This window comes from Bufo gargarizans, chromosome 4, assembly GCF_014858855.1.
Source record: "Bufo gargarizans isolate SCDJY-AF-19 chromosome 4, ASM1485885v1, whole genome shotgun sequence".
NCBI lineage: Eukaryota > Metazoa > Chordata > Amphibia > Anura > Bufonidae > Bufo > Bufo gargarizans.
This window is the reverse complement of record NC_058083.1, coordinates 194,250,693-194,269,326: the sequence shown is the minus strand read 5'-3', so window position 1 is coordinate 194,269,326 and position 18,634 is coordinate 194,250,693. Positions and strand designations below refer to the sequence as shown.

Genomic DNA, 18,634 nt, shown 5'->3' with positions numbered 1-18,634 from the left:
GTTTTTTTTTCTCCTGGTATCCTGTGGGCCCTCTCAACTGTGAACCAGGGAGATAAATGTTCAGAGCCGAATACCTCTGTTAACCACTGTTGAGTAAATCCTGACGGATCCTCTTTTTCGTCCCCTTCTGGGAAGCCCGCAAAGCGGAGGTTTGATCTACGAGACCTATCCTCTAGCTCCGTGAGCTTCTCCCGAAGTGCTTTTCTATCTGCATCAATTAAGTCCACTCTGGTATTTATTCTGTCTACCTCCTTCTTCATATCTCTAGCAGAAACCTGTAAATCTTTAACCTTTTCAAGTACCTTATTCATCTCCTCTTTAATCAAGGAAAGATCAGATTGAGCGGAGGCGATTTTTACTGTCAGATCTCCTAGGAATTGATTGAACTGATGTACTGCATCTAAAATGTCCATTAATTGCTTGTCAATCAAGTCAATCCTATACTCCATCCTCTAATTTTTCTTAGTCTCCTCCCCCTTTTCCAGGAGTTCTCTACTGTCTGTGAGTCTCCACTATCAATCTTTATATCTTTGTTCCCCTTCTGCGCCATCCTGGTTTTAAGTTGGGGGGGGGGGGGGGATTTAAAAAATGTGTTCATCTTTGTTATTGCGCTATTCCCTCCCGCCACTTTAGGAGAGGCCATCCTCAGGGATTTCCTATTATGTGCCTTCTGTGGCATAATACCGTTTTTTTTTAAATAACTGAATATATCAATAACTCAATAAATATGCTATTATAAACCGATAACACAGTTTATAAGGTATGAGTGTACCATATTAAGTTGATCACAAATGATTAGTAGCGCAATGCTTCAAATAACATTATTATATAAAAGTCCCAAAGTACTGTAGAATTTTATACACTCCTGATGGTGGAATAGTCCCAAGGGATATGTCAGTATACTCAGGGCCCAGGGGAGACAATCAGACAACTCCAAGACAAGTTATTATCGCCTGGCAATCATATCTATCACAACAGAGTACATTGCGGTCACAGAAGATGCAATCAAAGTCAGTCAGGCTATAGAGAGACGTGTACACAGACGAAGGGCAGCCTCAAGCTCGAGATAGTTCCAGATATCTCCGCACAGGGATCCTGCCAGCTCCCACACTGGCATACAGCACAATTTCCTCCACCCTTATTAACCTGTTATGGACACAGGGCATGCAGGTACGCCCTGATGTCCTGGTACTTAAGGACACAGAGCGTACCTGTACGCCCTATGTATTTCCGATCACCGACGCACAATTCAGGCCTGCAGTTTGCTGCACTTCCGGGCTATTCAAGTCTCTGGTGAACTTTTATACTAGTATCCCCTTGTTCCAGTCCCTCGCTGCCAGATCCACGTTGGCTTGTGGGACCGTGCAGAAAAATCAACGCGGCCTCCCTACCCACCCCCTCCAGGTACCTATCCCCAGGGGTGAGACCCGTGCCCTTACCAGTGGAAACCTGTTGCTGGTCAGATATAAGGACAAGAGGGATGTCCTTGTACTGTCCACAATTCACGGTAACGGCATCACTTCTGCCCCTGTGCGAGGTACCGCGGCAATGGTGCTCAAGCCCGATTGTATCGTCGACAATAGAGTTGATCTCTCTGATCAAGTCCTCAAGCCATATAATGCCATGCACAAAACCCGGGCATGGTACAAAAAAGTTGCGATCTACAGGTTGCCTTGTACAACTCTTTTGTGCTGTCCCAGAACGCTGGAAACACAGGGAAATTCCTGCAGTTCTATGAGGCAGTCCTCAAGGCCCTGATCTTTTCTGACTGGGATAGAGCAGGCTGGAGTACTTCGGGTACTGGAGGCGCCCGGATCCTCCCTGGCCAACACTTTCCAGGTGTGGTCCCCTATACTGGACAGAAGGGACGGTCCCAAAAAAAAGTGCAGAGTGTGTCATAGGAGAGGGATACGGAAGGACACCACCACTTAGTGTGACACGTGCCCCAATCATCCGGGCCTCTGCATTGACGGTTGCTTCAGGGAGTATCACACTTCCATGGAGTACTAAATTTATAATCCCCTTCCCCAATTTTAATTCCATTTAGCCACTGACAATCGGAAAAAAACTATGGTTCTCAGACTTGAGACACTAAAACAAAACCAACAAAAATTTCAAAAATATTATTTTGTAAAACTAAAATAAAATAAAAATTAGGTATCACTGCGTCTATAAGAATCTGCTCAGATGAACACTATCAAAAAAATAAAATAAAATAGTCATATGCCCCCCAAAATAGTGTCAATAAAACCGTCCTCTAATCCCGCAAAAAATGAGCCCCTACCTAAGATAATCAGCTAAAAACTAAAAAAAAACTGACTCTTAGACTATGGAGATACTAAAATGTTTCTTTTTTGTTTATAAAAGGATAATATATTGTAAAACCTAAATAGATTAAAAAAAGTAGACATATTAGGTATCGCCGCGTCCGTAAGAATCTGCTCTATAAAAATTCATACCATGGCCTAACCCCTCAGATGAACACGGTCAAAAAAAAAAAAAAAAAAACGGATCCAAAACAGCAATTTTTTTTAGCAAATTTTCCATTTTAAACAGTTTTTTCCAGTAACAAAGCAAGGGTTAACAGCCAAACAAAGCTTAATATTTATTACCCTGATTCTGCAGTTTACAGAAACACCCCATATGTGGTTTTAAACTGCTGTATGACTAAACGGCAGGGAGCAGAATGAAAGGAACGCTGTATGGTTTCTGGAAGGCAGATTTTGATGGCCTTTTTTTTGGGCACATGTCCCATTTGAAGAATCCCTGATGCACCCCTAGAGTAGAACCTTTCCCTCTACGACCTACCGTGTGCCCGTACAGTAGTTTACGGCAACACATGGGGTGTTTCTACAAACTACAGAATCCAGGCAATAAATATTGAGTTTTATTTGGCTGTTAACCCTTACTTTGTTACTGGAAAAAAATGGATTAAAATGGAAAATGTGCCCAAAAAAATCGAAATTCTGAAATTTTATCTCCATTTGCCATTAACTCTTGTGGAACACCTAAAGGGTTAATGACGTTTGTAAAATTAGTTTTGCATACCTTGAGGGGTGTAGTTTCTAGAATGGGGTCGTTTTTGGGTGGTTTTTATTATGTAAGCCTCACAAAGTGACTTCAGACCTGAACTGGTCCTTAAAAAAGTTGTTTTTTGAAAATTTTTGAAAAATTTCAAGATTTGCTTCTAAACTTCCAAACCTTCTAACGTCCCCAAAAAATTAAATGACATTCCCAAAATGATCCAAGCATGAAGTATACATATGGGGAATGTAAAGTAATAACTATTTTTGTAGGTATTACTACTGTATTTTTCGCCCTATAAGACGCACCGGCCTATAAGACGCACCTAGGTTTTTGGGGAGGAAAATAAGAAAAAAAATATTTTGAACCAAAAGGTCTGCTGTGTGTTTGGTGGGTTTGGAACTAATGGTGGTCTGTGGATGGCACTATTACTGGGGATCTGTGGATGACTAACACTGTTATGGGGGGATCTGTGGATGACGGACACTGTTATGGGGGGATCTGTGGATGACGGACACTGTTATGGGGGGGATCTGTGGATGACGGACACTGTTATGGGGGGGATCTGTGGATGACGGACACTGTTATGGGGGGGATCTGTGGATGACGGACACTGTTATGGGGGGGATCTGTGGATGACGGACACTGTTATGGGGGGATCTGTGGATGATGGACACTGTTATGGGGGGATCTGTGGATGACGGACACTGTTATGGGGGATCTGTGGATGACGGACACTGTTATGGAGGATCTGTGGATGACGGACACTGTTATGGGGGGGGATCTGTGGATGACGGACACTGTTATGGGGGGATCTGTGGGTGACTGACACTGTTATGGGGGATCTGTGGATGACAGACACTGTTATGGGGGGATCTGTGGATGACAGACACTGTTATTGGGGGGATCTGTGAATGACAGACACTGTTATAGGGGGCATCTGTGGATGACGGACACTGTTATGGGGTGGATCTGTGGATGATGGACACTGTTATGGGGGGTGGGGGGATCTGTGACGGACACTGTTATGGGGGAATCTGTGGCTTGCACTGTTACAGGGGGATCTGTGGCTTGCACTGTTACAGGGGGATCTGTGGCTGGCACTGTTACAGGGGGATCTGTGGCTGGCACTGTTACAGGGGGATCTGTGGCTGGCACTGTTACAGGGGGGATCTGAGGCTGGCACTGTTACAGGGGGGATCTGTGGCTGGCACTGTTACAGGGGGGATCTGTGGCTGGCACTGTTACAGGGGGGGATCTGTGGCTTGCACTGTTACAGGGGGATCTGTGGCTGGCACTGTTATAGGGGGGATCTGTGGCTGGCACTGTTACAGGGGGGGATCTGTGGATGGCACTGTTACAGGGGGGATCTGTGGATGGCACTTTTACAGGGGGGGATCTGTGGATGGCACTTTTACAGGGGGGGATTTGTGGATCGCACTGTTATGGGCTGGGGGGATCTGTGGATGGCACTGTTAGAGGGGGGATCTGTGGGTGGCACTGTCATATATGTGCCATCCACAGACCCCCCCAGCCCATAACAGTGCCATCCAATCCTAATCGCTTCTGTAGAATTCAGGCAGGCAGGCTGGACGGCGCGTCTCTCACTGACGTCACTTGCCTGCGCCGCCTGCTTCATTCATAAAGTAGGCGGCGCAGGCATGTGACACGAGTTACGCTGCCGCCCGCCCGGCCTGCCTGAATTCTACAGAAGCGATTAGGATGTAAGGTAGTAATAGGAGTGAGGGGGCATATTTAATAACTACTAATTGAATATGACATCTTATATTAGTATACCGGAGCGGCGGGGCTATACTACACTGACTGCACCGCCCCGCCGCTATTGCCAGCCCCCAGATCCTCCTCCCAGTCCCTCCCCGAGTCCCCGCTCACTCCTACATCGCAGCTTGCGATGTAAAACTGCAAGCTTTCGCCGCATAAGACGCAGGGGCATTTCTCCCCCATTTTGGCGAAAAATACGGTATGTATTATAGAAGTAGATACATTTTTGGTAAATTTTCTATTTTTTTTATAAATAAAAATGTTTTTGTTTTAACTCCATTTTACCAGTGTCATGAAGTACAATATGTGACGTAAAAGCAATCTCAGAATGGCCTGGATAAGTCAAAGTATTTTAAAGTTATCACCACATAAAGTGACACTGGTCAGATTTGCAAAAAATGGCCTGGTCCTTAAGGTGAAAATGAGCCCACTCCTTAAGGAGTTAAGCCGTTTGTCCACACTCCCAGCCAAAGCTCCCAACATGGAGCTGACCTCAGGAAGGAAACAAGGCGTGCGAGGAGGTACCGTTCAGTGTAAGTAAAGACGATTATGGGCTGCGCCCAAGAAGCAAAACCAAGGCAGAGTACTCATGCACACCTGTACAGCTCACTAGCCAAGGGGTCAGGAAACCACAGACTTCATCTATAGGCGTTGAGGTGGAAGATCACTCATGCCACTACCTAGGGAATTTCAGGGCTCCTAGGGTCTAGGTTCTGGCGTATGTATTTTCCCACCTTCAGGGTCTATACATACTGACAGGAGTCAGGGCCAGGTTTAGTGGCTTCCTAGGAGGTGACCTTTTCCTTCTCTCTAGCCTTGAGGCCTAGTTATGTGTCCCTCCCCTCCCCTATATTCATGACAGTACACCACTGCAGTCATTCACTGGCCGTAACAGTGACGTGTCAGGGACATGCCAATGCTGAGGCCAGGATGTCCCAATTACAATCCACAAGGAGACTGGAATGAGATGAGGTGGAAGCCCTGACACTGGAATGGAGCACTATTGAGTAGGTGAGTGGCTTTTTTCTTTCATTTACACATTCTTTTTGCCTTGGTTAACATTTTTGAGAAATCCCTGTCCGATACTGGATCAAGCTAAATGTCTTGTTGACTTGTTTCACTGTACATGTTATAAAGTGTACTCTTTTCAAAACTGCATTCTGTATTGTAGTAGAGGAGTGCACAGAGACTAGCAACCAGTGGCTTCCATACCTTCTGTACCTTCTGTGTCTGCAGTTTCGACTGTAGCAAATACACAAAATCTAATTATATAGGACTGCTAACTGGACTAATACATTTTTCAAGGTAATGGTGTAATGGTGAATCTCCTCATGTTTTCTGCATCTGAGAGAATTAAAAGAATGTATATAGTAAATGTAAAACGATTGTAAAACAAAAAAGTACAGATACTATGATTGGAATCTTTGTTCTCCTAAGTAGTCAGTAAGTGAGGGCTTTGTTAATTTTAATAAAGTTTAATCGTTGTATAATGAAAGTCTATGTGACTTTCTAATATACTTTGCTTACATTGAAGCCTTGTTTTCTTACCCGCTGGTTGTACACAGTAAAGTTTTCGTATAGATCTACAATGCATTCTGCTTTCTTTAGGAATTTGCTGTAGGATTCCTCAGTCCACCAGTGGATGAGATTTCCAAATGAGTCATATTGACCCCCTACAATTTTAAGAAAAAGAGCCTCAGTACGTAAAAAAAATTAATCAAATAAAAAAACTGGAGTATTAAATTGACACCTTACATTTTAGAACATGTTCAGCTTTAAGCAGACAAATGATCTTAATAATATAGTACATTGTAGGACCTAGAATTTAGTATTACCAAACACATTATGCCATCACCATGCTATGTTTGGAAAATGTCATAGGTATGATATTGAAAAGCTTATGCGCCACAGTGCAATACTGATTATTACCAATAATATATGCTTCTTGTAGAAAATTAAAAATTTACCCCAGTCATCATATCCATGTGTCAGCTCATGCCCGATGATGGTGCCTATGCCGCCATAGTTTAAAGATCTGTAAATGTAGAAATATGTGACATAATGCAGACATTAAATTCCACAATCCTAACAACTAGATACAATACACTAGATATCTACAAAGCTCAGCATTTTGATTTCCTTAGAACAGTCTTTTTTCTTATGATAGCCATACATTCAGAATAAATTAGTCAAATTATTTACTCCTGACTCTCTCCATTGACAAACATGTTCAACTCATGAAAGACAGTCCTCTCCAGTTCGCTAAGCTACAAATACTTTTGATTGTTGGCAGATACCACTGAAATCTGCAGGATTATAAAGCAGAATCTAAAATCATGTCTATGAACCATTTAGACATTGGAAATAGAGATTTCAGAAGTAGCATTATCTAACAAAAATATCATTATATTTGGACGAGTTCTTTTGACAAACTAGGACAAGGCTGCAGTTGGTTTCAGGTTGATTTTATTTAGAAACTACTGGGATTCTTTGCACAACCACTTTTCAATAAGCAGGCCTCCCAGAGAATTCCTGATTGCAGGGAACCCCGGTAACTAATATTAGTGGGGGAAATTGCAGTACCCAAGACCTGGGTGTACCTTAAATTCGTTTAGTTTGTTATGTGTTTGCAATGTTCCTGTTTACACTGTACATCAATAGATGGGGTATAGCTGGCATTGGTTCACATTAGGAATATGACTAACCATCCTAATCCTCCTCTCTTGGTAGAAGTGAGCAGGACCTACTTCCTGCCAGGAGGGGAGTCTTGGCTAGGACAGTAAGGAGTACGGAAGCATATGTTAGAGCTTGTACTCCAAGGGTCTTAGGGAGTAGCAGGAAATCCAATTCTCCTGGGAGACCACTTTTCCAGAGAGACTGCTAGAATGTCAAAACTCCAGACAGTAGAAAAGTTACAGCATTTATAGTCAGCAGAGTGACCAGCAGGTCACAGCTTAACAGACCCTGCTGCAAGTGAGGGACTTTGGCTCAGACATCCTTCACCTAGATAACATCCAGGCCAGACCAACTTAAAGCCTCCACTTCACAGTAGACATCTATATCCACAAGTAAGAGCTTCTAGCTATTAGACACAAGCTTAAGAGAGTCATCAGCAAGACAGTACATCAGAGGACCCATTAACTGCCACTTTACCAACCCCCATACCTCATCATCTGAAGATAGAAATTGCACTTTGTCCTTACTACTGCTGGATGTACTACAATTTAGTAAAGAGAGACTTTTAGTCTTTAAATTATGGCCTGAGTACACAGTGACATAATATCTCATCAGGGCCACTAAGACTCCCATCCTCTGCACTAGCTCTCTGCAGAATCACAAAGTAAATGGGTGTCTGACATATACATGTCTGAAAGAGCAGGAGTCACCTTTCTTCGCTGTAGCTAAAAAAAAGAGTCTTGATAAGGGAACCCAATATTACAGCCATAAGTGGGGATATGGAAAAGGGTGTTTGAAAGGTAAGATCCACTTTAACATTTATAATTGTGTAGGCTATTGCTTCTGATAATGCAACACAAATATCATGGACATTCAACTGATTTATCTAAAACTTACTGGGGAAAATCTGGATCATAGAGTGTAGGTTGCAGGATACCAGCAGGAAACACTGTGAATAACAAAGATGGGATCATTTATACCCACAATGCTAAAGGTAGTTAAATGAATATGTACTGTAGACACAAACTGCACAGTATAGTACTTTTTATGGAAATCCCAATATAAAACAGCAGATGGCACCCTTCACTACTCACCCATTTGGTTCTTGTTAGGGAGATAGTAGGCATTAAGGGCCTGTGGAGGGAGCAGCCACCTGTTAAGAAAATTAGGTTTAAATTAATATACCTAATTAAGCTGATATAGTTGGTGCCTAGAACTTAAATGATTCATTATAAGGAGAATTGCACAGAAACGTAATCAATTTGTTAGCTAGTTTGTCTATTAATTTGTTAGCCAAGCATAAGACTGTGTTCACAAGGTTTTGCTGTGGAGTTAGTTGCTTTGGCTTTGGAAAAATCATAATATGCTATAATAAAACTGCACAAATCTGCAATATGTTATGGATATTTTGGGGACATTTTCTTCTTGTAAATAATGAAATTATTTTATAAACTGAGAACTCACAAATAAAAAAATAAAAAATTTGAATTCACAAATAAAAAATATACAAGGACAACTTTTAGTGAACAATAGTGTGTAGTACAATGGATTTGTCAGCCACTGGTTTCAGTCTGCCTTGTTTGTTTTTTCTAAATATGCCAATGACTTGGTTTTATGAGATGAAAACCCAGCCCCAGTAGACTGGAATAGGTCTGTCAAAAAGAAACTGTATTGGTTAAAGCTTTAAATGGGCTGTTACAAAAAAATAACCTCTTCCAGTATTATGTTTTAGCTGGAAACAGTATAAAGGAAAGCAACTAAACTGATAAAAGCATAGAGGGTCTTAGTTAAAGATTGAAATAATTTGATTTATTTAGTCTTGAGAAGGAGTATCCAAGAGGGTACATAACTAAACTACAGTATGTAAATATATAAAAAGGCCCATACAAAAAACATGGTGAAAAGCTGCTCCATATAAAACTCCTCAAAGGACAGGGGGCACTGCCTCTGTCAGGAGAAGAAAAAGTTCAGTCTCCAGAGGCAACACGACTTCTTCAAGAACTGTGAATCTGTGGAATAGTCTACCTCAGGAGGTGGTCACAGCAGGAAGTTGACTATTTTAGAAAAGACTTAGACGAACTCTTAATATTAAATAACATGCTTATGCACACGTGGAGAATTCTGGTTCTCACTCTAATTTCCTAAATTCACCATTCTTTGGTTGAACTGGGTGGACTTGTGTCTTTTTTAACCATACTATGTTGTAGAGGGGATTTGCTTGCTTTGGACCCCATGTAGTAGCAAGATCAGCTACTACAATGAGCAGCTCACTCATGTAACAAGACATCTATTCTGTAGAGGCCACAACAGCAGAATTATTTTGCTTAATACACTGTAACACTTTCTTGATCAATAGCTGCTGATTGATAAGGACTTCAGAAGCTGGTGCTGCAGTGATCACCTTTGCCAGCTACATTGTAAAAACCTAAAGTGATCTTTTGGGTTGATTAAATGTAGATTACATATACAGTGATTCCTCAAGATACAGTGACCTCAGGATACAATATTTTCAACTTTTTCCCTGGGCCATTTTATGAAACCTGACTTAACAAACGATGCCTCAGACTTCGATCCAACCACTAAACATGGCAATTTCTCTGGTAAAACACCTGTATTGGTTGTCTAGTAGCTCCTCTTTACATGTTCTGCTCTGCCCTTTGTCTGTGGTAGGATGAGCTGCTCCTTTAGATGTCAGGATGGTTCCATGTTATTTTATTTTTATGGTACACCGTGTATTATACAGGACCCTAAAAAAATTCCTGTCCTCATCATAGAAAGTGGTTTACAGCTTCCAGCAGCTATTCTAGATTGGTGTATGTAAGGACCTATTTTATCTGTCATGGTGATCTGCAAATTTTTATTTCATTTTTATTTCCTTTTATCCGGGGATGGAACCAATTACTATTTTTCCATAAAATTCTGGAATCAAGTTACAATGGATTCAATTTATAATGGTCGTCATGGAAGCAATTAATATTGTAACTTGAGGGACCATTGAATATAAATTTATCAACTTTCCCATCAGCCTAATTTAACTCCCCACTCTACTAGATCAATACACAGTAATTGCTCTGATAAATACATATTTTTTTCAATTGTCAATATCTTGTAACAGTCTCACAAAAATATTTTTGCATGAAAATAATTTTCAGTTGTAGATCATTTGGACCTATGAGAAGAAGTGCATGTGATTTTTCTTTGAAATTAGCTGCCTTTGTACTTCTTCATTGGCAAATGCATTGACCATGTCAAAGTGACTTTTCTATGAAATAACAAAGGTTATACGCACGCCGACTTGTCCACTTCCTGACGGATCCTCTTTACTGACTGTTTGATGCTGAACCTAACACTGTTTAGAATGTTCTTGAAATAGGTCTTCTCATGAACCTCAAACTAAGAGGTGGGAGAAAAGACAGAAAATTAGAGATTTGGAAATTAAAATAATGGCAGCACAAGCCATAGGCTGAAAGAGAAGAAACAACAGATAGTGTATGGAGCTGAACAAACTAGACAGGAATGAGAAGAACAGATATAGAAGTAAAGTATATATGAGACATGGTTAGTAGGATATTACACATTCTGCATGAGAAATGAAAGATATGAAGCATTTGTCTTCATGTAGGTGGGAAATAAAGTATATGTCCTTGGTGGTACCTGTTTTCATTAATGAGAGAAATCACAGCATAGATTTAATGTAACTTTCCAACACTAGATTGCTCACTAGTCTTTTATCCAGTGAGTCATCAGGTAATTTTGATATCCTGTTCATCAAATATTCAGAATTCATGATAAGTAGAAAACTCATTAACTCTTGTTTAGATCCAATATACACATGTGGACAAAATTGTTGGGACCCTTCTGTTAAAGAAAGAAAAACCCACAATGATCAGTGAAATAACCTGGAACTGACAAAAGTAATAAATAAATAAATTACTGAAAATCAGCTTATGAAAATCGTTCATTGCTTTTAAATTGTGGTTCAACAGAATAATTAAAAACAAAACGACAAATTAATGAAACCAGCCTGGACAAAAATGATGGTACTGCTAGAAAAGATTGAAAATAATTAGACCACAGGGACATGTTAAACTAAGGTGTGTCCTGTTAGCATCACATGTGTCTTTCAACTTTGTAATCAGTCCGTATGACTATTGAAAGGGTGAAAAGTAGTCACTGTGCTGTTTGGTATCATGGTGGGTACCATACTGAACATGAACCAAAGAAAGCTAAGAAAACGTGTTAAAGGTAAAGGTTATAAGACTATCTCTAAAGAGCTTGATGTTTTTGTCACTACAGTTGCACATACTGTATTATTCTGACGTTTAAGGTCTACAGGACTATAGCTAACCTCACTAGACATAGCGACAAGAAGAAAAATGATGACAAAATGAAGAGATGAATAATATAAATGGTAACTAAAGAGTCCAGAACAACTTCCAAAGAAATTAGAGTTGAACGCCAAGGTCAAGGTACATCAGTGTCAGATCACACCATCTGTCGCTGTCTTAGCAAAAGAGGACTTAATGGAAGACAACCAAGGTGGAAACCACTGTTTAAAGCAAATCATAAAAAAGCAAGACTGGAGTTGGTCAAAATGCATATTGACAAGCCACAACACTTCTGAGAGAATGACCTTTGGAGAGATGAGACAAAACTGGAGCTTTTTTGCAAGTGACATCTATCAAAAGAACATTAGGCCTCATGCACAAGGCAGTTGTGCGGCCGTTCCGCGCATTGGGGACCACAATTTGCGGTCCCCAATGCATGGGCAACATCCGTGCGGCGGCTGGGACAGATACAGACCTATTCAACTTGAGTGGGTCCCTGATCCGTCCGCACCGTAAAAAATAGAACATGTTCTATTTTTTTGCAGTGCGGAGGCACGGACAGAAACACCACGGAAGCACTCCGTAGTGCTTCTGTGGGCTTCCGATCCGTGCTGCCGTTCGGCACAGCATCTCCCGAATGGGTGTATGCGGGCCACAATACAGCAACGGCCGTGAGCATGAGGCCTTACTGTGAAACATGGATGAGGTTCGGTTATGTTTTGCGTCTTAAATCTGTGCATGGTACAATGAAATCTCAAGTCTATCAAGGCATTCTGGGGTGAAATGTGCTGCCCAGTGTCAGAAAGCTTGGTCTCGGTCGAAGGTCATGCGTCCTTCAACAGGAAATTGACCCAAGACACACAGGTAAAAACATCCAAGAATGGTTAAGAGCAAAGCATTGGACTATTCTGATGTGGCCTTCTATGAGTTCTGATCTAAATCCTATTGAACATCCATGGAAGGAGCTGAAACATGCAGTCTGGAGAAGGCACCCTTCAAACATGAGAGAGCTGAAACAGTTTGCTTATGAGGATTGGGCCAAAAGATCTGTGGACAAGTGCAGAAGTCTCTTTGACAGTTACAGCAATCACTTGATTGGAGTATTTGTCTCAAAATATTGTGTAAATTATTAAATTAAGGGTTCCATCATTTTTGTCCGCTTTCATTAGTTTGTTTTATGAATTATTCTGTTGAACCAAAATTCAAAAGTAATTTTCATTAGCTGATTTTCAGTAAGTTTTCATGTATTATTACTTTTGACAGTTTCAGGTTATTTTAGTGACCATTGTGGGTTTTTCTTTCTTTAACGGAAGGGCACCAACCATTTTGTCGATGTGTGTATCTATGTTATTAGTGTGTTCACCTACAAATACTACAAAAACTGTTAAAAAATGGAGTGTGTTTCACAGACGACATGTGGCTGTGTGAAAACGGCTTAAGTGGTGCCATGAAAGTCCTGTGAATTAGAGAATGAGACTTACTTCATATTCTTTGTCTATTACTTCTGGTTTGAGCAGGGAATCAGGATATCCAATCATCACCATCATCTGCTTCAGCTGAAAGGTAAAATTATTGCTGTTACCTACAATAATACATTGTAGAAAAACCCAAGCTTGTCCAAGCTTGGTATGGACGGCACCCAGACTGAATACCAGCCTATTCAACTGAATGGGTATCTTCACATCAGCAATTTCCCGCACAGACCATCATTCCATGCAGGGGTGTAACTACCATAGTGGCAGACCATGCGACTGCTATTGGGCACAGGGTAAGAGGGGGCCCAATCTTAGTTGGGATTATCTTCTCTTCTACTGGAGGTGAAAACTTAGTAAGGACTCTACTCTCTAAAGCAGGGATGCTCAACCTGCGGCCCTCCAGCTGTTGTAAAACTAAAACTCCCACAATGCCCTTCTGTAGGATGATAGCTGTAGGCTGTCAGGGAATGATGGGAGATTTAGTTTAGCAACAAATGGAGGGCCGCAGGTTGAGAATGCCTGCTCTAAAGGAACAACTTATATCAAATGGCCCAAGGGTCATTGAAAAGGGTTTAGGCAGAAACCCTTCTGTCCAGTGTGGCGGGCCTGGTTTTATCCTTGCTATGGGGCCCTTACTTCTCTATGTACTTACTTCTCTATGTACGCCACTGATTCCATGTAAAAAAAATTGCAGCATATTCTATCTTTCTCTGCTTTTTCTTGCAAGACTCATTCATTCAAATTAATGGGTCTGTGGAAAAAATGGACTACACATCTCAATTGCAACATCTCAATATACTCTAATGCCACTTCCTTCACATACCATTATTTTGGTCAGTATGTTTTCCTCCATATTTGTAGTGGCTCTTAAGCTACCTCTTTCCATGACAACTTTTCTCTATGCTGTAATCCTGATTTTGGCTTAGGCTACTTTCACACTCGCTGCAGCAGGGATCGGCAGGCTGTTCCGGCGGTGGAACGCTTCATTTTTTTGTCCGACCACCTCTCGGCTTGTTTGACGAGCTGCGGCAGGACCTCCGGCCCGTCCCCATTGGGGCCAGAGTGGACTTTCTTCGGCATGGTGGGCTAGGATTGGCACGGATCCAGCAGGCTCTTCCCCCGCCGGAACAGCCTGTTGGACCCTGCTTCCGCAAGTGTGAAAGTAGCCTTACATATATTAAAATAAAATACTGACCAAAATACTGCCGTGTGACAGTAGCCTAGATATAGAAGACAGATTTGTGCATATCCCAATACTATATAATACTGCATATGTTTTTTTTTTTTAAAGTTACCTTGGTCCTTGCAGCTTCTTTGGTCTCCTTGTCCATCCAATCTAACTCATCCAGTCGGTTGTCTAGTATATATTTAATGTCTTCAACAAGTTGTTGTACCTGCACAGAGAAATTAAAAGCTACTTAAAAAGCTGTAGAAAAGCTTAAACTGCAAGTTTGAAAAGGTGGAACATTATAAGGGGGAAATTAAAGTCAGGAAATAGTAAAGGATTATCGTTTCATATTTTCTACTGTTGATACAGTAGAACTTAGCCTAGGATTGGGAGACACCTTCTACTGTATATATATATAGATATATATATATATATAAAGGGTAAGATTGAGGCGGCTCTCTATTGACAAAAGGATGGAGTAGGTGCTCTATCCAAACAAGGCGTACCCAACGCTTGTGGTGAGGAAATACAAGTGAAAGTAGAGGGATGGCACTCAACACCTGAGGTGTATGGAAAAATAGTGTTTAATAAAGAATAGCTGATGTTAAAAATATATTAAATATAATGGCTGTATATGTACATAATTAGATAAATAAGTACATGATGGTAATCAAGATTAAAAGATAAAAAACACAAATATAAAAAATACAATAAAAAATATATGAGTGAAAAATATGAGGGTGGTTAAATGTCAATTCAATTAGATCCTGCTGGAAAAAAAGGATGAATCCTGCTGGAAAAAGAAACAGATAATCTGCTGAAAAAAAGTATTTTTCTTATATTGTAATGACCAGTGATATGGTGGCCAATATTATCCTGGTACAGTGTCAATGGTGTGGAATCCTGTTGGGAGAGAAAGATGCTCCTTCCTATAAAAGGTCTAATTCATATATCCCAAGATTTTGGGTTTAAAACTCAATCCAATTCTGGTATTGATTATTTATTTACAGATCCAGTGTTGGTGGGCTGTGGAATAGAGACTGCTTAGTAAGCAGGTACGTTACCCTCCTTGCGGCTGTTGATGCGCTGTTCAGCGGCTCCTGTCCGGGCGGCGATGTCCACGTGTGCCGTTCCCGCTCGCTGGTATCTCCGGCCGTTGGTTGCTATTAGGTGTCGTCACTTCCGGTGACGTCACCTGCGTTCCTCGGATCTCCCGCTCAGTGCTGATGGAGCTTGCCACGTGGAGGCTAATGGCGGGAAGTGGAGACGCTGTAGCTTTTTAGGAGGGAAGTGGATAGATAGCTCCGGAGCTCCTCTGTAGTTGTGGGATCCTTCTTATTCGTTGCTAGCTAGATGTCATAGGCTTACTCAATGCCCCATACGCGTTTCAGAGCTTCCTGCTCCTTCATCAGTGGGAATGAGTAGCCTATTTCTTTTTGGGAATATATATGCATCTGATTAGGTCCAATTAGTGGATATGGGTGTGGTTAAAGTTTTTTTCAGATATGGGAGTGGTCAACAGTTTGTTTAAAAAAAAAAGAGGTTTTTCTTCTTCTTTCTTTCTTTCTTCTCTCTTCTTCTTTTCTTTGGATAATAAATCTTCAATGGAAGCAATGAGATGTATAATCCAATATAATGAGTGGACAATTAGTCGGGTACAAAAACGTATATAAAGATGGAATAAAATTTTGAAATTATATAATATAAAAATAGAAGATATATTTATATATATCAGTGCATGAAGGTTCAGATAAAAAATATGAATTAGATTAAATAAAAAAAAAATGAATGACCTTCATTTTATTATAATAGGTGGATGGTGCTATAGATGATTATATATCCGGTCATAACGCAGGAGAGTGGTTGCAGTCTATAATGTACAGTCTAGGAGTTGCGTTAGGCTGTTGTACTTTCTTGTCATATTTAGAAGGAAGTACTAACTAGAGGAATGTAATATTTGCATGATGGGAAGTGTTCTTTGCGTGATGGAAAGTGTTTACTATGGCGGAGATATATAGACGACATCTTTTTTATCTGGAGCGACACAAGAGATAGTTTAGATATATTCTTAGAGAAGATCAACACAAACGATAGAAATATAACATTGACAGCTAATATAAGCCAAACACAAGTAGAATTTCTAGACCTATTAATCAAAACAACTGAAAATAAACTACTATGCAGCACATACCAGAAGCCAGTGATGAAAAATAACTTCATTTTACACTCTAGCTGCCATTTACCTAGCTGGCTACTAAACATCCCGACCAGCCAATTCAGACGCTTAAAAAGAAATTGCACACTAGAAAGCCAATTTGAAACAGAGGCAGATAATTTGAAGAAACAATTCCTAGCAAAGGACTACCCGATGGCAGCAATAGACAGATCTTTAGACAAAGTAAGATCAATGGACAGAATAAAGTTTTTTGACATTAGTAACGAAATCACCACAACCATGACCAAAAAAGAAGAAACACCCCGATTAATTCTACCATATAATGCTCACTACAAAAAACTAGAGACAAGCATTCATAAACACTGGCACCATATCTTAAGTGACAAAATTATAGGTCAACTACTACCAGATAAACCACCGATTACATATACCAGAGCCCCCAATTTAGGCCTACGTCTAGCACCAACAATCAGAAGAAACACGACCAAACCAAATCAAAGCTGGCTTTCACTACAGGGTTTCTTTAGGTGCGGGAAATGTAATAATTGCAAAATCACAAATTTTCCTAAAAAAACAACAACAGTTCATTCAACTATCAATACATATAAACATGAGATTTGAGAACATCTCTCCTGCCACTCCAATAATGTCATCTATGTTCTACAATGCCCCTGTCACAAACAATACGTTGGGCGTACTAAAAGACTACTCAAAACAAGAATATCTGAACACATCTCGAATATAAAAAAGGGCTACGAACTACATTCCGTCTCCAAACATTATAAAGAACACCACAATTGTGATCCATCATCACTTATCTATGTAGCCATAGAAAAAATTACACGTCAATGGAGAGGCGGGAACCACATAGCCGCCATGTCAAGGTCCGAATCCAGAAAAATATTCGAATTCAATACAATGATTCCTAAAGGTCTCAATGCAGAAATGGAAATCTTTGGCTTTCTATAAAAGAACGGAGACTCTGCAATTGGTGGGGTGCCCCCTCGGAAATTGGGGTCGTAGTCCGGCTGTCTACCAGCACTCCGACCCCTCCTCCCGGGTGGGCCCCTCCCCATAAACACTTTCCATCACGCAAAGAACACTTCCCATCATGCAAATATTACATTCCTCTAGTTAGTACTTCCTTCTAAATATGACAAGAAAGTACAACAGCCTAACGCAACTCCTAGACTGTACATTATAGACTGCAACCACTCTCCTGCGTTATGACCGGATATATAATCATCTATAGCACCATCCACCTATTATAATAAAATGAAGGTCATTCATTTTTTTTTTATTTAATCTAATTCATATTTTTTATCTGAACCTTCATGCACTGATATATATAAATATATCTTCTATTTTTATATTATATAATTTCAAAATTTTATTCCATCTTTATATACGTTTTTGTACCCGACTAATTGTCCACTCATTATATTGGATTATACATCTCATTGCTTCCATTGAAGATTTATTATCCAAAGAAAAGAAGAAGAGAGAAGAAAGAAAGAAAGAAGAAGAAAAACCTCTTTTTTTTTTTTTAAACAAACTGTTGACCACTCCCATATCTGAAAAAAACTTTAACCACACCCATATCCACAAATTGGACCTAATCAGATGCATATATATTCCCAAAAAGAAATAGGCTACTCATTCCCACTGATGAAGGAGCAGGAAGCTCTGAAACGCGTATGGGGCATTGAGTAAGCCTATGACATCTAGCTAGCAACGAATAAGAAGGATCCCACAACTACAGAGGAGCTCCGGAGCTATCTATCCACTTCCCTCCTAAAAAGCTACAGCGTCTCCACTTCCCGCCATTAGCCTCCACGTGGCAAGCTCCATCAGCACTGAGCGGGAGATCCGAGAAACGCAGGTGACGTCACCGGAAGTGACGACACCTAATAGCAACCAACGGCCGGAGATACCAGCGAGCGGGAACGGCACACGTGGACATCGCCGCCCGGACAGGAGCCGCTGAACAGCGCATCAACAGCCG

At 40.7% G+C, this 18,634-nt stretch overlaps 1 protein-coding gene across 2 annotated transcripts in view; it reads right to left on the bottom strand.

Annotated features, from left to right (window-relative positions):
* Positions 1-18,634, bottom strand: part of ECEL1 (endothelin converting enzyme like 1) — a 108,246-nt gene that overhangs the window by 12,818 nt on the left and 76,794 nt on the right. For both annotated transcript variants that reach the window (XM_044291347.1, XM_044291348.1), the window contains 7 exons: positions 14,581-14,679; positions 13,292-13,366; positions 10,772-10,875; positions 8,577-8,635; positions 8,380-8,431; positions 6,774-6,841; positions 6,355-6,479 (listed from right to left, as the gene is read on the bottom strand). In XM_044291347.1, the coding sequence (XP_044147282.1) occupies positions 6,355-6,479; positions 6,774-6,841; positions 8,380-8,431; positions 8,577-8,635; positions 10,772-10,875; positions 13,292-13,366; positions 14,581-14,679 (582 nt within the window). The remainder of the gene's footprint in view (positions 1-6,354; positions 6,480-6,773; positions 6,842-8,379; positions 8,432-8,576; positions 8,636-10,771; positions 10,876-13,291; positions 13,367-14,580; positions 14,680-18,634) is intronic.